General features: G+C 37.0%; 1 protein-coding gene across 3 annotated transcripts in view; it reads left to right on the top strand.

Annotated features, from left to right (window-relative positions):
* GSTCD (glutathione S-transferase C-terminal domain containing) overlaps positions 1-17,332 on the top strand; it is a 45,763-nt gene extending 28,431 nt beyond the window's left edge. For 2 of the 3 annotated variants that reach the window (XM_005484700.3, XM_026791962.2), the window contains exons 6-12: positions 5,242-5,357; positions 5,584-5,628; positions 6,017-6,145; positions 8,613-8,746; positions 10,468-10,498; positions 14,351-14,420; positions 16,654-17,332. In XM_005484700.3, coding sequence (XP_005484757.1) covers positions 5,242-5,357; positions 5,584-5,628; positions 6,017-6,145; positions 8,613-8,746; positions 10,468-10,498; positions 14,351-14,420; positions 16,654-16,790 — 662 coding nt within the window. In that variant the 3' untranslated portion in view covers positions 16,791-17,332. Of the gene's footprint in view, positions 1-5,241; positions 5,358-5,583; positions 5,629-6,016; positions 6,146-8,612; positions 8,747-10,467; positions 10,499-14,350; positions 14,421-15,971; positions 16,103-16,653 lie in introns of all 3 variants that reach the window. The other variant, XR_012580403.1, reaches the window with a different exon arrangement.

Below are 17,332 nucleotides of genomic sequence, written 5' to 3'. Positions count from 1 at the left end.
TGACCATAGGTGCTATTCTGCTTTACACTATGATTTCTCGTGAGAATTGTTCAGTGAGCAAGCTTTGTTTTGTACCTTGCAATTGTTTTAATATAATATCCAAATTTAGGGAAAAAGGTTGGTAAATGTTGTCTCTTGGTGACACAAATAATAAAACATATCCTTTAGTCCTTGCTATAAGAGTTTATACCTGGCTAAAGAGAAGAAGTGAGTTACTTCACTCATGACCATGTGCATTAAAAACCCTACAAGAATTATGACAATCTCTTTTTGTAAGTATAGAATATTTCTGTTGGTGCCAAAAGCTGTTTGGCTTTCTGGGCCAGTGTCACAGTTCCTGAAGAAGGCAAGTGAGGAAGCTGAACTGTACCTATGCTGTGTACAGTGGAGAGCAGTACTGGGAGAGAGCTCAGCAAGGAGTGAGGGACCCATGCCATGTGGAGTGGTGTAGCACTCCACAGAGAGCCTGGGCATCTCTAGAAGCAGTAGTACAGACAAGGCAATGGTAGAGAAAGGATTTCTTTGGTTACCTCTGCAGTAACAGGGCTCAGACTGCTCAGAAATCCAGCAGAGTTGCCACATCATCTTGTGTTAACTGTATTTTTCTGCTGCAGCTTGTAGATGTGCCTTTTGGAAAGGTGTGGGCATTTAGTTCTCCTGGTGGTGTGCAGAGGTCTCTGGCCCCTTTTCTTCATAGCACATTGTAACTCTGAGATTCCCTGCAGAGCCAGAAAGCACATACTTTTCCACCTACAGGTTCCTTTTGGGTGTACCTTGGTAATAAAGTCTTGGTAAAGCAACAAGATCAAGAGAATGGAAAAAGAAAAAAAATTAAGGTTTGCTGTAGTTTTCTCTAAATAAAAATAAGTCCAGCATAGAGCTTTGGCAGCTAGGATAGTTGGTACTTCATGATGCTTCAAAGTGGGTTTTCTTTTCTTTCTGATGATTTTTTCCCCCTGGCCTTCCAAAATGTGAATTAAGCTTTTATATTGCAGAAGGGAGGATAACACAGAAATATTATCTCAACTTTCATAATATTCAACAAATATTATCTCATATATAATGAAAATGATGATTAAATACCTACTGTAAAATTTCATGAAGCTGTTCAGAGTTAAATATTTCCATTTACTTTTCAATGAGAGTGATTTTTGAAATTTCACCTATTGCGTAAGTTAGTTGCATTAGATTTTGGGGACTCTGATGGAGCTTAAGATGTAAAAGCTGTGAAACTTTTTTGATAATTTGATGACGTTTTCTTTGTGAATTCCAGCAGATTAGGTATCCCACATTATAAGAAAGACTTTAATGATCAAATTCAACAGGTTTTTTACAACTGCTCTTTTAGAGGCCAGCCTTTGAATTCTTCATTCAGGTCAGAGCTCAAAGTCTGACCCTTAGGCTTAACACACATGGTAAAGCAGTATATTCTTTGTAACTAAGAGGCAGACTCCCAGTCACAGATACTTTTTAGTCCAGTATCACTCAAACAGCCAGACTCAATTCACAACTGTAAGGGAGTTGAATGTAAGGAAAACAATTTACACTGAGCCTGACAAGTGGAGAGCCAAGGTCAGTGTCATTCTACAATCTAGATTGCGTTGAGGAATTGGTTAGAGAGATTTTATGGTGTTAATTGTTTATGGTGTTAATTGTTTTATGGCTACTCTGGAGTGAAAGTCTGCTTTATCCCCAAAGCTGAAACCATAAGAATGTAACTTTTTGTTCTTTAATGGACAGATTTATGTCAATGGGGAGGTATTCAAGTCCCAATACAGGATGTGGTCCAACTTCTCTCTCAACAGCCATGCTTGCTGGGTCCCTTATTTGAGTTATGCCCAAGTGAACCAGCCACAGACACACTATTTGCTGTATTGGATTCAAATAGTGCTCAAAAAATATAATCATCCTTTTTTCCCAAAGTTGTCTCCCTCCACTGTTACAAAAAATAGAGAAGAATTGAGACACATTTACCTCCTGCATGCCTCTTGGCCTTTTGATGTAGTGTGTATTTCAGACTGTGATTCCACTGGGTCTTCGCCAGGGCATCCTTGGAGATGATGCTGAGGCTGGCTGGCCCATCTCCTGATACCTCCCCTCTCTCCTCTGGTGTGGTCATGCAACAAGTAGGGAACAGATGTTGCTGAAAGCTGACAGGTTGCTACTTGGGAGGAGAAGGGAACCACTGGAATGTGGTCCCAGGCTGGAGAAGGGGAGGGCAGATCTTGAGCTTTCAGCACTGGCCCATGCACATTTAATAAAAGCAGATGAATTCGAAGAACGTTGTCCAAGTAACCAAGGTGACCAGTGAACCTCAGCAAAATTATTGACTTTGCTAATTGTATTTATTTCCGGATTTGGCAGAGTTCATTGAAGGTGGTATTATTTTTTACTGTTGAGAGTATTTGTTTGTAAATGAAAGTCTGCTGAACTGGATTCCTTACATCTTTTTTGAGTTCTGCTTTTTCTACTGGTTGCATGGGAACCACTGTACCACTGTATTAATGTGACTAATACTCTGTGTAGACATGAAACACCAGCCCATAACACAAAAGTACAACAATCCCCACAACAAAGAAGCAAATAAGACCCCCTACCTGCCAACAGATATCAAAAAGAGTTTACCAGAAGATATTGTGGGTGTTAGGAAATAATTAGAATATCCTGATTTATCATAAGGATCTACCATTAAAAAAACCATTGGTTTCAGAAAAACTTGTTCAGCTCAGAATAAAACAGTATCTGTTGTTTTGTAGTTACTGAACCTTTTTGCTGTAGTTAAACAATATAGCAATGAATACGCTTCCCCTAAATTTCCATGAAAAGTAGCATCATGTTGTCATTTGAATTAGTTAAACAAGGCTTATGTAGAATGAAGAAGATACTTGTGCTAAAACAATAGAAGTATGCAATAGAGAGCATGCACATGCTGTGTTATGTGTACATGTTGGTAGCAGCATGTGCAGATGTACTGTGGCAGGACTTGGAAGGTGGATAGGGTTAAATTCTTAAAGGTGATATATGGGGTGTGGTTTTTTTAAGGGTACTTTAATGACTTTTCAACTTCAACTTGAGAAATATGAAAGAATTATTTGAGGACTAAAGGATTATACAAACTTGAATGCTGACTGAGGTAATACAAAAATAAAGGGGGATTTGCCTTCTGAAAAGTTGATATTTATTTGTACTAAAGTGCAAGACCTCTGAATGCCACAGAAACTTAAAGTTCTGCTTGACATGGGCTGAATTAACAGTAATGTTGGATTTCTGAAACCAAATAAAATATTTTTGTTGTGACCGTTTATTGAAAATTAATTTTTCTGGGACTCTGGCAATCTATTAGTTGGGTTCTCGTGAAGGAAGCAAATAATTTTGTGCGGGCCTTCCATGTATTGTATAAAAAATGTCAAGTTCTTCAAGGTTTTGCCTTATAGGGCTAAATTTAAAACAAATTTTTTTCCTTACTGTTCTTGAAGACAGTAATTAACATTGTTTACAAACACAGAGCTTGTGAAATGCAAAGTGAGCTGTGGTATTTTTCAATGCAGAAATTTTGGTTGAATTTATTTCCTGTTTGCTGCTATGAAGGATAGTTAGCCATGCTAACTAACATTCTCTGCAGGCTACATCACGGCTTGCTGTGTTTCTGTAGTTCTGGCTACCAAACTCAAAATACAGAGGTAGAACTGGCAAAAGTCCTATTGATTCAAGATTGATTTTATCCATCTTTCAAGGGAGTATTTACTACTTATTGCCTGCACAGTAAAGGAGGATGAACCCTGTTAGTTTATGACCATGAAGAGTTAATTGCTAGAGTTTTTGAATACTGTAGGCTAATTCTTAAAAAATTCTTTTTCTTATTAATTTAATACTAATGAGGTCAACTAACTGAGTATTAAGTTAAAAAAAAAAAACACTGGATATGGTTTTGCTGATGAAAATTGTTGCTATTTTACTTTTGATTTTTAGGGATCCTAGAATCTATTTGCTAATTTTGCACAGTACGAAAATTTGATGGTGTTTTCAGGAGTTGTTCTTAATAGTAAAGAGTTGTTTCAGTACGTTTTTCTTATTGTGAAGATGAGCTGTCAATATCTGTGTCAAACTCTGCTTTCTGAACAAGCAAAAGGAGTCTTTAATAGATCTGTCAGCACTCAGACCCACTGAGACAAAACACAGCCTTGCAAATGCATAAGTGCTGACTCAACAACTCATTGTATCTGAAACAACTCTGTGCTGGACTTTTCCAAGCACATTTGAAAGAAATTAAGTTTTTCCAGTTCTGGTTGTTACAGATGTGATGGAAAGCCAGTCTTTGCTATGTAGAAATAGTCACTTTGAGAAGTATCTCCTTGCACATGCAGTCATTTAAATAAATAGGACTGGTTAGTATGAAAGCAAAAATTGACGGGAGAAAGAGTACAAGTTGTAAAACCGAAATGCTTAAGGGTGGTGTATCTAGATACAGTAAATGAGGATTTATTTTGGCAACCTTACTGTGAATGTGTTTGAACTCTGCCTCTGGGCATGAATCACAGGATTGGAGGAGAATTAGGCCAGAGCTTACATTAATTTGATTGCTTTACATTAAGTTTATATGAGTTTGTTCCTCAAGATACATTAACAGCAATAACTATGTCACAGACATTTTTTTATGAAAATCTTTTCTTAGGATTTTTTCTTGAGAAGCTGAGAGGCTCTAAGAACAAAACGTAAACAGTGGTTATCTGCTGCTGTGGAATGCAACAGGTAGATCTGTGATTGGTCTCGTGTGGATGTTTAGATTTAGTGACCCGTCATGGCGGAGCTGGCGCTCTCTTTCTGTCTGAGCCAGCTGCCTTTGTTATAATTTTTTTCTATACTATTTTTAGCTTAGCTAGCTTTCTGAGATGAAGATTTTCTTTCTATTCTTTTAGTATAGTTATAATGAAATATATATATAATAAAATAATAAATCAAGCCTTCTGAAACATAAAGTCAACATTCTCATCGCTTCCCTCATCCAAGAACCCCTGTGAACACTGTCACACAACTAGAAAGTGAATTTTGGAGAGGGTTCTACCAAATATTTAATACGTTAAATATGAATTTCGCTTGAAGTGGATTAAGATGTGCAAGTGTTCCTGTCATTTTCAATCACAACTATCAATTGCATTTGCAGTGCTTTGCAGTTACCCATGTAAAATTGTCAGTGTTGAGAGCTGCTGATCCCTACTTAGGCATTTTCTCTGTCATTCCCAGGAAAGATGTCTCGAGATCGGGCTCTCAGGAAGCAGCAGCAGCTGAACAATTTGGTAGCGGCAGTGACAAAGCTCGCGAAACCTGGAGATTTGATTGTGGATTTTTGCAGTGGAGGGGTAATGTATGTTTTTGTTTATGCATTGTGGTGCAATGTCTTTCACCTTTCATCTTTGCAGTGCTAGGTGGTTGTTGCTACAAAGAAAAGCAGATGTGCAGATGCTGAAATTTTCACTGCTTTCAAAGGTTCTCTGATTGGTATGGGGATGCTCATCACCTAATGAGTGAGCAACAGGGAACACTGAAAAGTGACTCAGCTTTTGTTGTTTGTATTTGTTTTCACAGGGCCATGTTGGAATTGTTCTTGCTTATATGATGCCATCATGTCAGGTAAATCCTCAATAAAAAGATTTCTGGTAGTAATCTTAAAAAGATGTGTATGTAGGGAGGACACATAGAAATCACAGCTGTCTCAGCAGAGGACTTAGGTTTGAAACAGGCAAATTTTTTAGCATGATCCCCAAATGTGTGTGGTGCTTTCCAGAGAAGACAAAAATTGTAGGAAAATGTAAAATATTTTCAAGCTGATTAATATTGGCAAGTATTAAATGCCTTTGGTTGTTCCTGGGTTTCCAGCTAATCATTTTGTAGATCTCAGACTCTGCTACAAGTGATTCAGAGGTTTTGTCAACAAACTACAAAGTTTTCTGCTTAGTAGTGTTGTACTTTGATTTCTCAGTAGTATTTTGCCTTACTTTCTCCTTTGTGTGAAATTTAGGTGGTACTCATAGAAAATAAGGAGTTGTCTCTGATCCGTGCTAAAGACAGAAGTGATGAACTGGGGTTAAACAACATTTGGTTCATTCAAGCAAATTTGGACTATTTTAATGGGACTTTTAACATTGGGGTAAGTGATGATAACTTTTCCACTTCAAAACTTCAGTGTCTGACTAATTATTCTTAAAACAACTGATATACATGAGAGAATAAAATTCTGTATGTCCTTACAGACTGTGAAAGTAAATGAGATTAATGTTCTGACAAGAATTTTGCAGCCCTAGTGAAGAATAAGGCATAAATATTGTAGCTCTGTAAATATTCCTATCATCCATTTTTTATGATGTTAATAGAATATGAACCTCTGTGGCAAGGTGCAAGCTTTCCATGCAAGACTGACTGTTCTTTAAATCATCCATCTAAAAGCCTGTTTTGACTGTAGCAGAGGATGGGTAATGCTGAAAGTTTATGGTACACGAACAGTGCTGTTTAACTGTTTGGTTGGTTTATTTAAGAAAGGAAAAGAAATTCAGGGCAGGAGAAAGAGGAGAGAATAACTGGTTTTAGCCCAGTCCTTCCAAGTGTAAATTTCTAATTCTCTAGCTTTATTTTCTGTGCTACATTGTCATATAGATCTCAGTGGGTGAACTAGAGAGCTATTTCAAAGTGCCAGGATCTCATGAATAATACACTGATTTGTGTGTGTGAAATGCTTAATAGTTGTTTTATGAAGTGAGTCTCCAATTTTGTGGTCATTGGAATTCCTGTCTTGATTTCTGGGGGCCCATTTTAAAGGTTAATACAATGTTAACCCTGTGAAGTTTTTATTTAATAAAAAAAGTATTATATTCTCTTTTTCAAGTTTTGTGACAAGGGAGATATTGAAGTATATGTCAGCAGAATTCACTTGGAAATTCTTCTTTACCTGCTCTTCATTACCAAATATCTGCATAAGTCTTCACATTTTATTTTGTTTCAGATAGTGAGTTCAATATATAGGGTTTACTGCAAAAGCTTCGTCTGTAATTTTATTTGGGATTTTTTCTTAACTAAATGGGTTTTTAGAAAGCCAAAGAAGAAATCATTTGCTCTAACAGGTCACACAGGCTCAGCAAAGCTACTGGCTTATCTGCTGCTGTTTTAAGATCTCTTTTTCTGCAAGCAAAGCAGAGAGCTAGCTTTGTTTTCTACTTGGATAGATGAGGAAGTAACTATAATTGCATTCCATGATAATCTGATAGCTGTGATATTAAGATTCTATTTCTGATGTTAAACTAGTTTTATTTTTTTGTTAAATTCATAAGAGCAGAAAATTTCATTGTACAATTATTTTCTTGTTAATTTTTTAGTGTTCTGCCTGAGACTAGAATATTTGTTTCCATCTGTATGCAATTACAGTTCAGTTGATGATTAATGGTCTCCTCAGCTGAGCTTACAGCAAGCAGACTGGAAACAAAAAAGACTTTGTTTTAATCTATATCTGAGAGCAAAGTTTTTATCTTCCAGTTGCTCTACCTTGAAAAGCAGCTTTGAACCCTGAAATCTGAGCTGTGCAGTCTTAAACCTCTTCTCTAAACATACAGTGAACAAAAAGCAAAGCAAATAATGGAGTTTTATAAATCCACACTGCTGCATAAAATCAGAAATGTGCCTCCAAAATGTCCTTAGTTTAAGTATGCACCAGACCTACTCTTTGAGGTGCTGAGCACCTGGGAGGAGTCAGAGGAGGCAATGCCCCATTTCAGTGGTGCATTTGACATCCCAGGTGGACACAGGAGAGAGCTGCCTGTGTTTCCTTGCAGGATATTGAGTGCTGCAGTCATTTGGTTTTCTATAGGACAGCAGAAAGAATTTGGGTGCTACCTCTGTGTTGCCCAAACATGTCAGTGCTCACAGGTAGTTGTGATCAAATGTTATTTTAGTTTTAGTTGAAGAGCCCCTCACTAAGGAAAAGAAATAAAAGAATTAGGAGAGGAAAAAAAAATTAAAAGAGGGCAAGTTGTATTTGATGCCTCCCCCAGCTCCAGTGTTTGTTTCCTATAGGTTTTACTCAGTACTTGAAAACCAAATTATCTAAATTTGTATAATATTAGCATAATTTTAGCATAATAGCATCATTTTTTCCTTTAGATGTGACCTTCAGGCATATCTATTTCTTCTCATACTGCTTGGTTGAAATCCAGTTTTGATGTAGTTCTTTGTATTTTTGAGTTCTTTTTGCTTGACAAAATTTTTTTACAAATCACCATATAGTTTTTCTGTTACTATGTATTCCACAACTACTGTTTTTCTGGAGATTTGTGTTTAGTTCATTGGATATCACAATGAAGTGCATCTGCCTTTTGAGTGCTTTTGGTGAGTGACCCTTCTTCAGTGTTGATTCTTTCTTAGTGAAATAAACCCTACATTTTCCTCAGCATAGATATGAAGGAGGCAATGAAAAACTGGAGAATTAAGGACCAGGCGTTTGGTGTAACGGCTTTAATTGCAAAAACTTCCTCATGCATATAACTAAGTCAACCAAAAAAATTCTGGATTGTATTTAGCCTGTTCCAGTGATGAATTTTCCTGTTTCCTTGGTTGTTTTCCTGCTCTAGGTGGCCCTGCACGCCTGTGGGGTGGCCACGGACATGGTGATTGAGCACTGCCTCAGGGCACGGGCTGCCTTTGTCATCTCCCCCTGCTGCTACGGCTTCATTCAAAATACAGTCAAGTTCAAATATCCACGAAGGTAAACTGAAGCTTGCAAGATAAGCCCTAACATATCAACTTGAATGAAGGAATAAAATCCTAAAAGAGTATAGAATTAATTATTTGAGGGTCATTGAGAATGACCAGGCTAAGCTGATTCACACTTATAATGAAACTGTTTCCTCCTGTTTAATCCATCCTCACGGGCAGATTGGTAATTCCTGGATTATTTTTTTCTGGATTTATCTATTCATGGTTCAGACTTTATACCATCAACATAGTAGATACAGTATCTTATATGCAGACCTTCTACCTTAAAATCACAAAGTTAATAGAAAACTCATGAAAATTACTCTAAGAAGGGGAATTGACATTTTAATGTTGGAGGAAGATGTAAGCAGTCAGTTCAAAGAAATGGGTTTGCTTTATACCACAGTTTACTGCTTGTACAACTCCTTTGATTTATTCCCAAGTAGATAAGCTCTCCTGTTTTTCAGTTCATATTTTTAATACTTTTTCAATGGATTCTGTACATATTTTGTCTTTAAATATGCCTTGTGGGAGGTACTAATATATCTCATGCTTAAGAATTTTAAGGCCTTTGATATAAACGAAATGTAAAGGATAAGCATAAAGTGGCAGAAGATAAGAGGTTAAACAGCCTTCTGAGTCAGAACTACGTGGAGGAAAAGGGTTGTGTTTTGGTTGGCTTTTTTTTGTTCATAAACCTGAACTTTGCATTTTGGATATCCAAGATGAAGTAGATTTAATTCTACCAGGAATTACATCAATGACTTAAGTATGTATTTGCTAAAATAAGAAACTGAAACATGCAGTCTTAAAAGGTATCAACAAATCTATAGAGATATTATGCATTCATATGAAATATTTTTCATACTTTTCTATAATATCGAAGTGTTCTGCCACAGAAGTGCATAGAAAGCAATTCTTTATAACTTGTCAGTTTGATAACCTTTGCCTTTAACTGTTCTTTCTTAGTCAATTTGGTACTTCCATCTCTTTTGTTTTCTCTTGTGACACAATAATACATTAAGTCTTCTAATGAAGAGACAATAAAATTCCAAGCCTTCTGAAATGAACAGGCATATAATTTTTGTCAGTAGATTTGTTTTAAAATTGGCTGGTTAATGTTTAACTTTTCACCAGCTACATTTTTAGACCACAAAGACTGCAAATGATCGCTTAGAAAACTTTTTACTGTGGATGTTGCAAGAATATTTGTGTTTGCTGAAATTTTCAATCTAACCTCATAAGTCTATGAAAAACTATCAGCCTGATCTTGAGCTACATTTTAGGGTTTGCTTTTTCTTTTTTTCCTTATGTTGTATGATCATAGAGCATGATAGCCTGGCCATATCCCCATAGTGGCTGTGTTCTGTACTCAATTCCATTGTAAAGACCCTTTAGCTTTGTGATACAAACAAAATATATGTGTGTGCTATTAAATGTATGTGAAGTGTTTGTGTGACAATGAGAAAACGACAGTAAGCATGTGTTAGCATTTATAATTATTTAAAGAGGGAGTTTTTATTAATACTAGGAAAAAAAACCCCACTAAATACACTTTTCTAGTGAACTGGAACTGTAATGGGCTTTGGTATTTTTTAAAGCCTTTCTGTATGATAAAGATATTGCTGGGGTTTTTTTAGATGTGTTCAAGTATATAATGATTGCTTCTGTTTTCCACCTTTACTGTTTTCAGATGTGAATTGAATTGATATATTTATTTTTTTTTTTCAGTCATCAGTTCAAAGAAATTTTGTCCTACAAGGTATGTAAAAGGACAGAGAGTAAATATTTATTTGCAGTTTCCTGCATTTCACTGGGTCTTCTTATCAAATGGAATATAGGTGGTTATCTTCTAGAAATAGGAGGGGCATGTGTTATGTGAAATGTTCATTATTAGTGCAGGTGCCATAGTGTTTTCTCTCCACCATCCATTTTAAAGGCTTTTTTCTTCAACAAAATTACGTAGTTTCTCCACAAAAAAACCCACCTTTTTGTCATAATGTATAAGCGAGCCATTCCTAAGGTACTTCAATGTGTATCAGTTAAAAATTACAGGATAGCAGTTTGTTTAGATGTTGAATACAACTGTTGTAATAACCATTAGATGCCTCCCTCTAATTTATGTCTAGAACGTTGGACGTTGTAAGTGGGAAGAGCTTAAACAGATCAGCAAGATTTTAATACAGTACTTATATTTTATACAGTCTTTAAAATGTTGTTCAAAATTACTTTTAAAATATTGAAGTATGTTTTGAGCCTGAGCAGTTGGGGTCTGTGGAGATAATCTGAGAGAAGCACAGGAGAAATTTTCACTGAAGCATACTGACAAATTGAAGGTTAACAGGAGAGTGGAAAAGGACAAGAGCAGAGAGGTGGGCAGCAGAAAACTGGTACTGATCTGCTAAGTTTTGTCTTGTGAGTTTAAACTAGTTAATGATGAGCAACCTGAAATTTGAAGGTTAGAGGTACTTAATGTGGCATGGAAAAAACTGTTTCCTTTTGAGAGAAGCAGAGTTATGCAGGAACTTTACTAAATTTTCAGCTCAAATCCTAGACAGGACTCTTGGCTTTTACAATATAGAAGTTATTTTTTGAGGTTCAAAATAATTCTTTGTAACAGAAATATGGAAATGAAGGAGGGTATTTCCAATATCCAAATGCTTTTGGAAACAGTGGGCAGTGCAAAGATAATGTATGTGGCAGGAAAATAGAGATTATCCTTTTTAATCCCTAACTTAGAACGAGTTTTAAAAATTCAGAAAATCTCCAGGCATCTTATAAGGGAGTAGTTCAGTTATCAGGTAATAAATGCCCAAAGACTGAGGTGCCAAAAGCCACATGATGGATGTGGAGCCGCCGTTATTTTTTCCCATGACTAATGTTCCTTTCAGCATCTCTGTGACATAATCTCAAAGAAGTTGGGTGTCAGTTGAGAAAAAAATTATTTACTAGCATTATTAAACCTGCTGACAGTACAGAGAGGAATGGTGTCAGTTATAAAGTCTAAGATGCCTAGATTAGGATAGTGTGTATAATCTCATTGCAGCTCAGTGAATTTCTTCCTAATCTGTTAAACCATGGAGATTTAAATCACAGAGTTTGTCAATACTGTAGAAGCTCCAGAATTTTATTAATTGTGTTGCAGAAGGGCACAGGAGTCAAAGATAAGGCTAAAAAAATATTGCTACTCTTATTAACATGAGAGTCTATACAATTGGTCTAGGCTGGTTGGTGCCTCAAATAATCCTAGTTATAAATAACTTCTGCTATGCAGCTAGCTGTATATGTTTTTATATTTCATATTAATAAATTCTTACAAGTTATTGGCTAGCAGCCAAAGTTGCCATGTGTTAGCCAGACATTGTCTGTGTCATCCACTCCAGTTCCCATTTTAAATTAATTTCTCTTATCTTTTATTTTAGTGAGATCTAAAAAGACATCCAGAAGTCTGGCATTTCCAAAACTTTCTTGATGAGAACATTATGCTGTAACTCATTTGTTTATAGTTGCAAGGAATAAGGTTATGCTAGCTGTAGATTTCTATTATGATACATTTTTAGACTCTGTCAAGACACAAGGAGAATTGGAAAGTAGAACTGTATAAATTTGCAAATACAGCTTTGGAAATTTAATAGAAATGGAACAGGTAGATGTTCTAGTAAACAAGTTAATTGTTTATGCACACTTTGGGAAGTTTCTCATCCTTACTTTAGAAATGCTTTTTTAAAATTTCAGCCAACAGGGAATATGACAATTTAATCATTGTGTCAGGGGGAAACAATGTAGTCAAAACAGCCTCTAGTTTATCTTTTTGGATCACACTGTAAGAAGCCAAGGATTGGAGTCAGTCCAGATGTTCAGGTCAAGTGACAAGACTTACCTTGGCTCTGATCTGGTCCAAAGAGCTGGGAACTTTCTGTTGCAAAGAGCCAAGTTCTGTCAGGTGCCTGAGGACTGCTGAGGAGTTGTGTGCTAACATGGGTCTTCTCCCTCTCCTCTAATTCCCTCTTTTTCTCCCCAAGCTGCCTGTCACTCCTGCTTCTCTCCAACAGTGGCCACATTGTCCGTGGCACCCCTTCTTCTCCGTTCTTCAGTGGTCACATCTGGGTTTAACATTTTTACCTCTTTTGTACTGCAGGAGTAGCCACATTTGAGCTGAACTGCCTGGGTGTAACATGTTTAAGGCCTAAATGTGTTATAACATGTTCTTATTTTGCTTCTGTATTTTTTATGAAGCTGTGAGCTGGAAACCTTCATGTCTTTGTGCTGTACTAGGGAACAAATATCCTTGCATCAAGATATTATAAATATATTGAAATGCGTAATATTTGTGTATCAAGAGATGATAATATTTTATTTTATAATATATGGGAAATTTTTTTTGCAGTCAGGTGTCTTGTTTATGAATTGGGTGGAGTGCAGTGGGGGAATTGCCATATTGTTTTGATATGAAGATTTCTTGTGGAGTGAAAGCTTAGATGCTTATGGCATTCTAAAAAAAGCTGGAGTAAGTATCCTTACTTCAGAATAATGAAAGAACCTGAAGTGTCCTTAGGTGAGATTGCTCTCTCCACCTGTTATAAGAACTAAATCTTTAAAATTGTAATTTTATATCAGGTAAGAATAAAAAACAAAATCTTTTTGATGCAAGACACATGTCCTTGTTTCAGAACTATAGCTCTGGAAGCTTTGCTTGGGAGAGCACTTTGTGTTGTTGCCCATTTCTGTTTTCTCCCCATGACATTGTGGGAGACTTGGCAACGTTGTGGGATTCTAAGATGGTTCTGATTTACTCTGCCCTGTACTGAGCATTGCAGCTGTCCCACAGGCACAGCTGTCATCAGAGCAGTAATTCCACTGCCACACCTGCAAGGGTTTCCTCTCTCCCCTGGCTAACCTGCCTTCCTTGCCTTGCCTGATCTTTGAGGTGCCTTTGTGCTGGCATTGAAGGCAAGTGAGGATGGGGCTCTGCTGCTGCCCCCTCCCCTGCACCATCCCCTTGGCTGAGTGGGCAAGGAGAAAGTCTTCTGTAGAAGTGTCTGCAGAAACTTTTCATGGAACAGGGGTAATTTGAAAGTAAATTGTGCTCCTTTTGCTGGAGACTTTCCTATTCACAGCCAGGTATTTTTTGCCCTCAGGATCTGATTGGATTTGGTGGGACAGGGGAAATTTGACCCCTCAGCTTATCCTGGGATTCAAAATCACTGCTTGGGAGAAATGTTCAAATCAACTGTTAAAGAATTTTGTGTCGGCTGCTTATTGATGCAGGGAGGCTGCCCTCTTATGACTGTGCTAAACGATGGCTGTGTTGCTCATCAGTTATTGAAGGCAAAATTAGTCTGCAGGATGTCTTTGAAGGATGCTGTCTTGTATACATTGCATCCCATTCAACTGCTGCAAAGAATTAGGAAGTTTAGCAAGAAATAAATACTAATGAGGAGAAGTGAGGCAGTGATTACAAACACTTGACCTACACAAGTATTTGCAGTATAAAAATTGGGATTTCCACACAGGTGAAATTTTTTAGAAATACTGTCTTCAATGTTGTATAATTTCTGATACTTTTAAGCATTTAATCAGATTTTTCTTAATGATTTTTTTGTCTTTTTTATAGGAGCACATGATCCTTTGCAGATTTGCAGATCAGACAGCTGTTCAGCTTCCACCTGAACGCAGGCAAATCGGTATGAATTTGTGCAGCTGTTGTGTAAACCATCCCAGTAATGGTTTTACTTTGATACAGAAAGGAAGAAGTAGGACATTTATGAATGAGGCATTAAGTAGATGTCTTCAGATAACAGTTGAAAATTTAAGTTTCGTCACATTTCACATCTTGCTGTTCCCTTCTTGCTATAGAAATGGTTTTTTTCATCCAAAATCATCAATATTAAAGTGACAGTTTGGTATAGTTGTTTTGATGGAAGCTGTAACTAGCTTCCAGGTCAGAAAAGACAGAAGGGCTTAGGAACCCTTAAGTCTGCTTAGAGATAAGTCTGCTTTTTTGGCTTAGAAGAAACATTTACAAAGTATATGAAAGCAGTCCTAGCTAATAAGCATAATGTTTTTAAGAAGCTTAATTTGAACAATTGAAAGTATTTCTTATACTCGCTGCACAAAAAGAAATAATAGAGATCCTGTATAAAAGCTGACAGTAAATTTGTCAGTTTCTTTTGTCATCATCACAATATTTCAAAAACAAATTTTAAAAAGGTCAGTATTCATTACTAGTGTTGGACCCCATGCTGTAGACTGAAAATTGAAATAGGATCAAAAAAATTTTTTTGAAGGATTGCAGCTCTTATCTGTTTTCAATGTCTGAAACTGCAGGGGTTTTTTCCACAAATGTAACTTTTAAGTGTTTTGCCCTGACAGTGAGTACTATTGTAATAATAATATTGGAGTCAGTGGCCATTTTGTTCAACCAACCACAGAAGGTGGTTTTCTATGAAACCACAGATGTGGGAGGATAGGGCTACAAAAGGTGATTTGCAGAGTTCTGTCTGGTTGGTTGTATAAACTAGTGATTTCTCCCTGCAACATCCAAGTCCATACAGGACTGAGTTGGAAAGATCTTTTTCAGGCTCTCCCTTATTATTGTATCTTTAAATTGTCTCCAGCCCAATTACTACCCCTCTCAAATCTCAAGCCACCACCAGAACTGAGGCCAAATGTCATAATTGTGAATTCAAAGCAGTGAAATTCTTCTGTAACTAAGCTGAGAAGGAGAAGATAGTTCTGGCTGGAGGCTCACTGTGGATGGACAGAGTAGGTTGGACTGAGCCCTGCATTCAACTGTGATGTGCACCAGCTGCTCTGAAATACAAGGATACTGCAGGGTGTGTTGGTGCCACCTGCTCAAAAGTTCTAAAGGCACCTGACCAGGTTGCCTAGCAGGGCTGGTAATGATACAGGCACAAAAGCTGGTTATATATTCAGGAAAGAGAGGTAAGCTGTTCCAGAGGGTGGTTTGGAATGCCAGACTCCTATTCCAAAGGCAAACAGGATGTGCTCCTGTCTCTTCATCTCAGACTCCAAATACATTTAACTGTATAATTCTGTCAGGAACAAGGGAAGAGGCAGGATCAGCGTGTTTGAGACTGAAGCAGGATTGTGCTCTGTTGACTTGAGACTGTAACTACTAGTGATAAAACATTTCAAAGTAGCATTAAATTTTCCTTTCAGTAGAGTTTCAAGCTGCTGAAAATACAATCTGACAAGTCAATTCTGTTTTTCAGAACATCATAATCAATTATAATGAGTGAATAAGTAAAGACAAATGGTCCCATCATCTTGTCATGGCTGTATCATAACAAAAAGATTCTAAGCAGAAAAAACCCCTCTGTCCTTCCTGAGTTTTTTGCTGCAGGTAAATCGAAAATGTGCTTATTTTGCATTGCCAATTTAGTATGTTTATTTATTGCACTGCCAATTTTGTATGTTTATTTATAAGTAGTTACAGTAATATGTCTCAAATCAATTACATTTTTTGGTATTTCAGTCTATTGTTCAATAACCAGAGATTTTCAGATTTTAGGTGAAAGTACAGGAAGGAAATAGCTATGGTTATAAAGGGACTAGAAGTCTGGCAATTCAGAGGGCTAAGGGGTAAACTAGACATTTTTCTTCTTCCCATTTACATTAAAGCATGTTTTTTCCTGTAAGTTTTGAGAATACTTTTAGATAGTTGTGCCTTTCTTCATATTAAAGAGTTAATAATCTCTTCAAGATCTTTGCTAAATGAGGAGTACAAGTTACAGATGGGATTTGGAACATAAACCAGATTAAGATGTTTTTTAAAGTAGATTTGGAACTTAGTTTTTAGATGGCTTCCTGATGTGTTTTCCTAACATTACATGCACATTTCTGATAATATTTCTACATTTTGAGTTTCTGTGTTCTCCCTTGTTGTCATTTTAGGAAAGCAGTGTATGGGACTTGTGGATCTGGATCGGGCATGGGCTGCAGAAGAGCATAACTACTCTGTCCAAGTTATATCTATGGAGCCAGAGAGTTGCTCTCCAAAGAACAATATGTTTGTGGGCATCCCTACTTAGAGTGTGAAACTTGCATTTGATTTGGAGCTGAGCATAAATCTTCAGTGCATAATGACATCCAGCAGATAGAGGCAGCGCTGGGAAGCAGACATGCTGCATCTTGAACACATTGCCTTCGGAAAGGGAAGCAGCCCCCAAAGCCCTAAAAAGCAAACTGCATGCAGAACATCACAAATCAACTTGCAATGTGTCATTAAGCAACTTTTGGTTCTCATACTGAGAAGTTTCTGGATCTAATGACTGTGCATGGAAATATATCCATCTGCAAAAGGTTAGGAAAAACTGGCTTTGTTGAAGGAAAGGTGATTTCCTTTTCAGTAAAGCTGTGTCTTGGCTGCTTGGAAATTGCGTTCGTGGTCAAAACAGCATTTGTGTTCCTAAGCCGAGCAGTTATCAGCCAGCAGTGCTGATCACCAGAGGAACAGAGAAGATCAAGTTTATTGTGTTACTGAAGATGGCTGTGCAACAGGTGGTGGCCTGACTTTGCTGAAGAATTCCATGCTACTGTAGCAGATTATTTTTAATAAAAGTTCATCAGAATA

The sequence above is a fragment of the Zonotrichia albicollis genome, chromosome 5 (genome assembly GCF_047830755.1).
Source record: "Zonotrichia albicollis isolate bZonAlb1 chromosome 5, bZonAlb1.hap1, whole genome shotgun sequence".
NCBI classification, from domain to species: Eukaryota; Metazoa; Chordata; class Aves; order Passeriformes; family Passerellidae; genus Zonotrichia; species Zonotrichia albicollis.
This window is presented reverse-complemented; position numbering and strand designations above follow the sequence as displayed.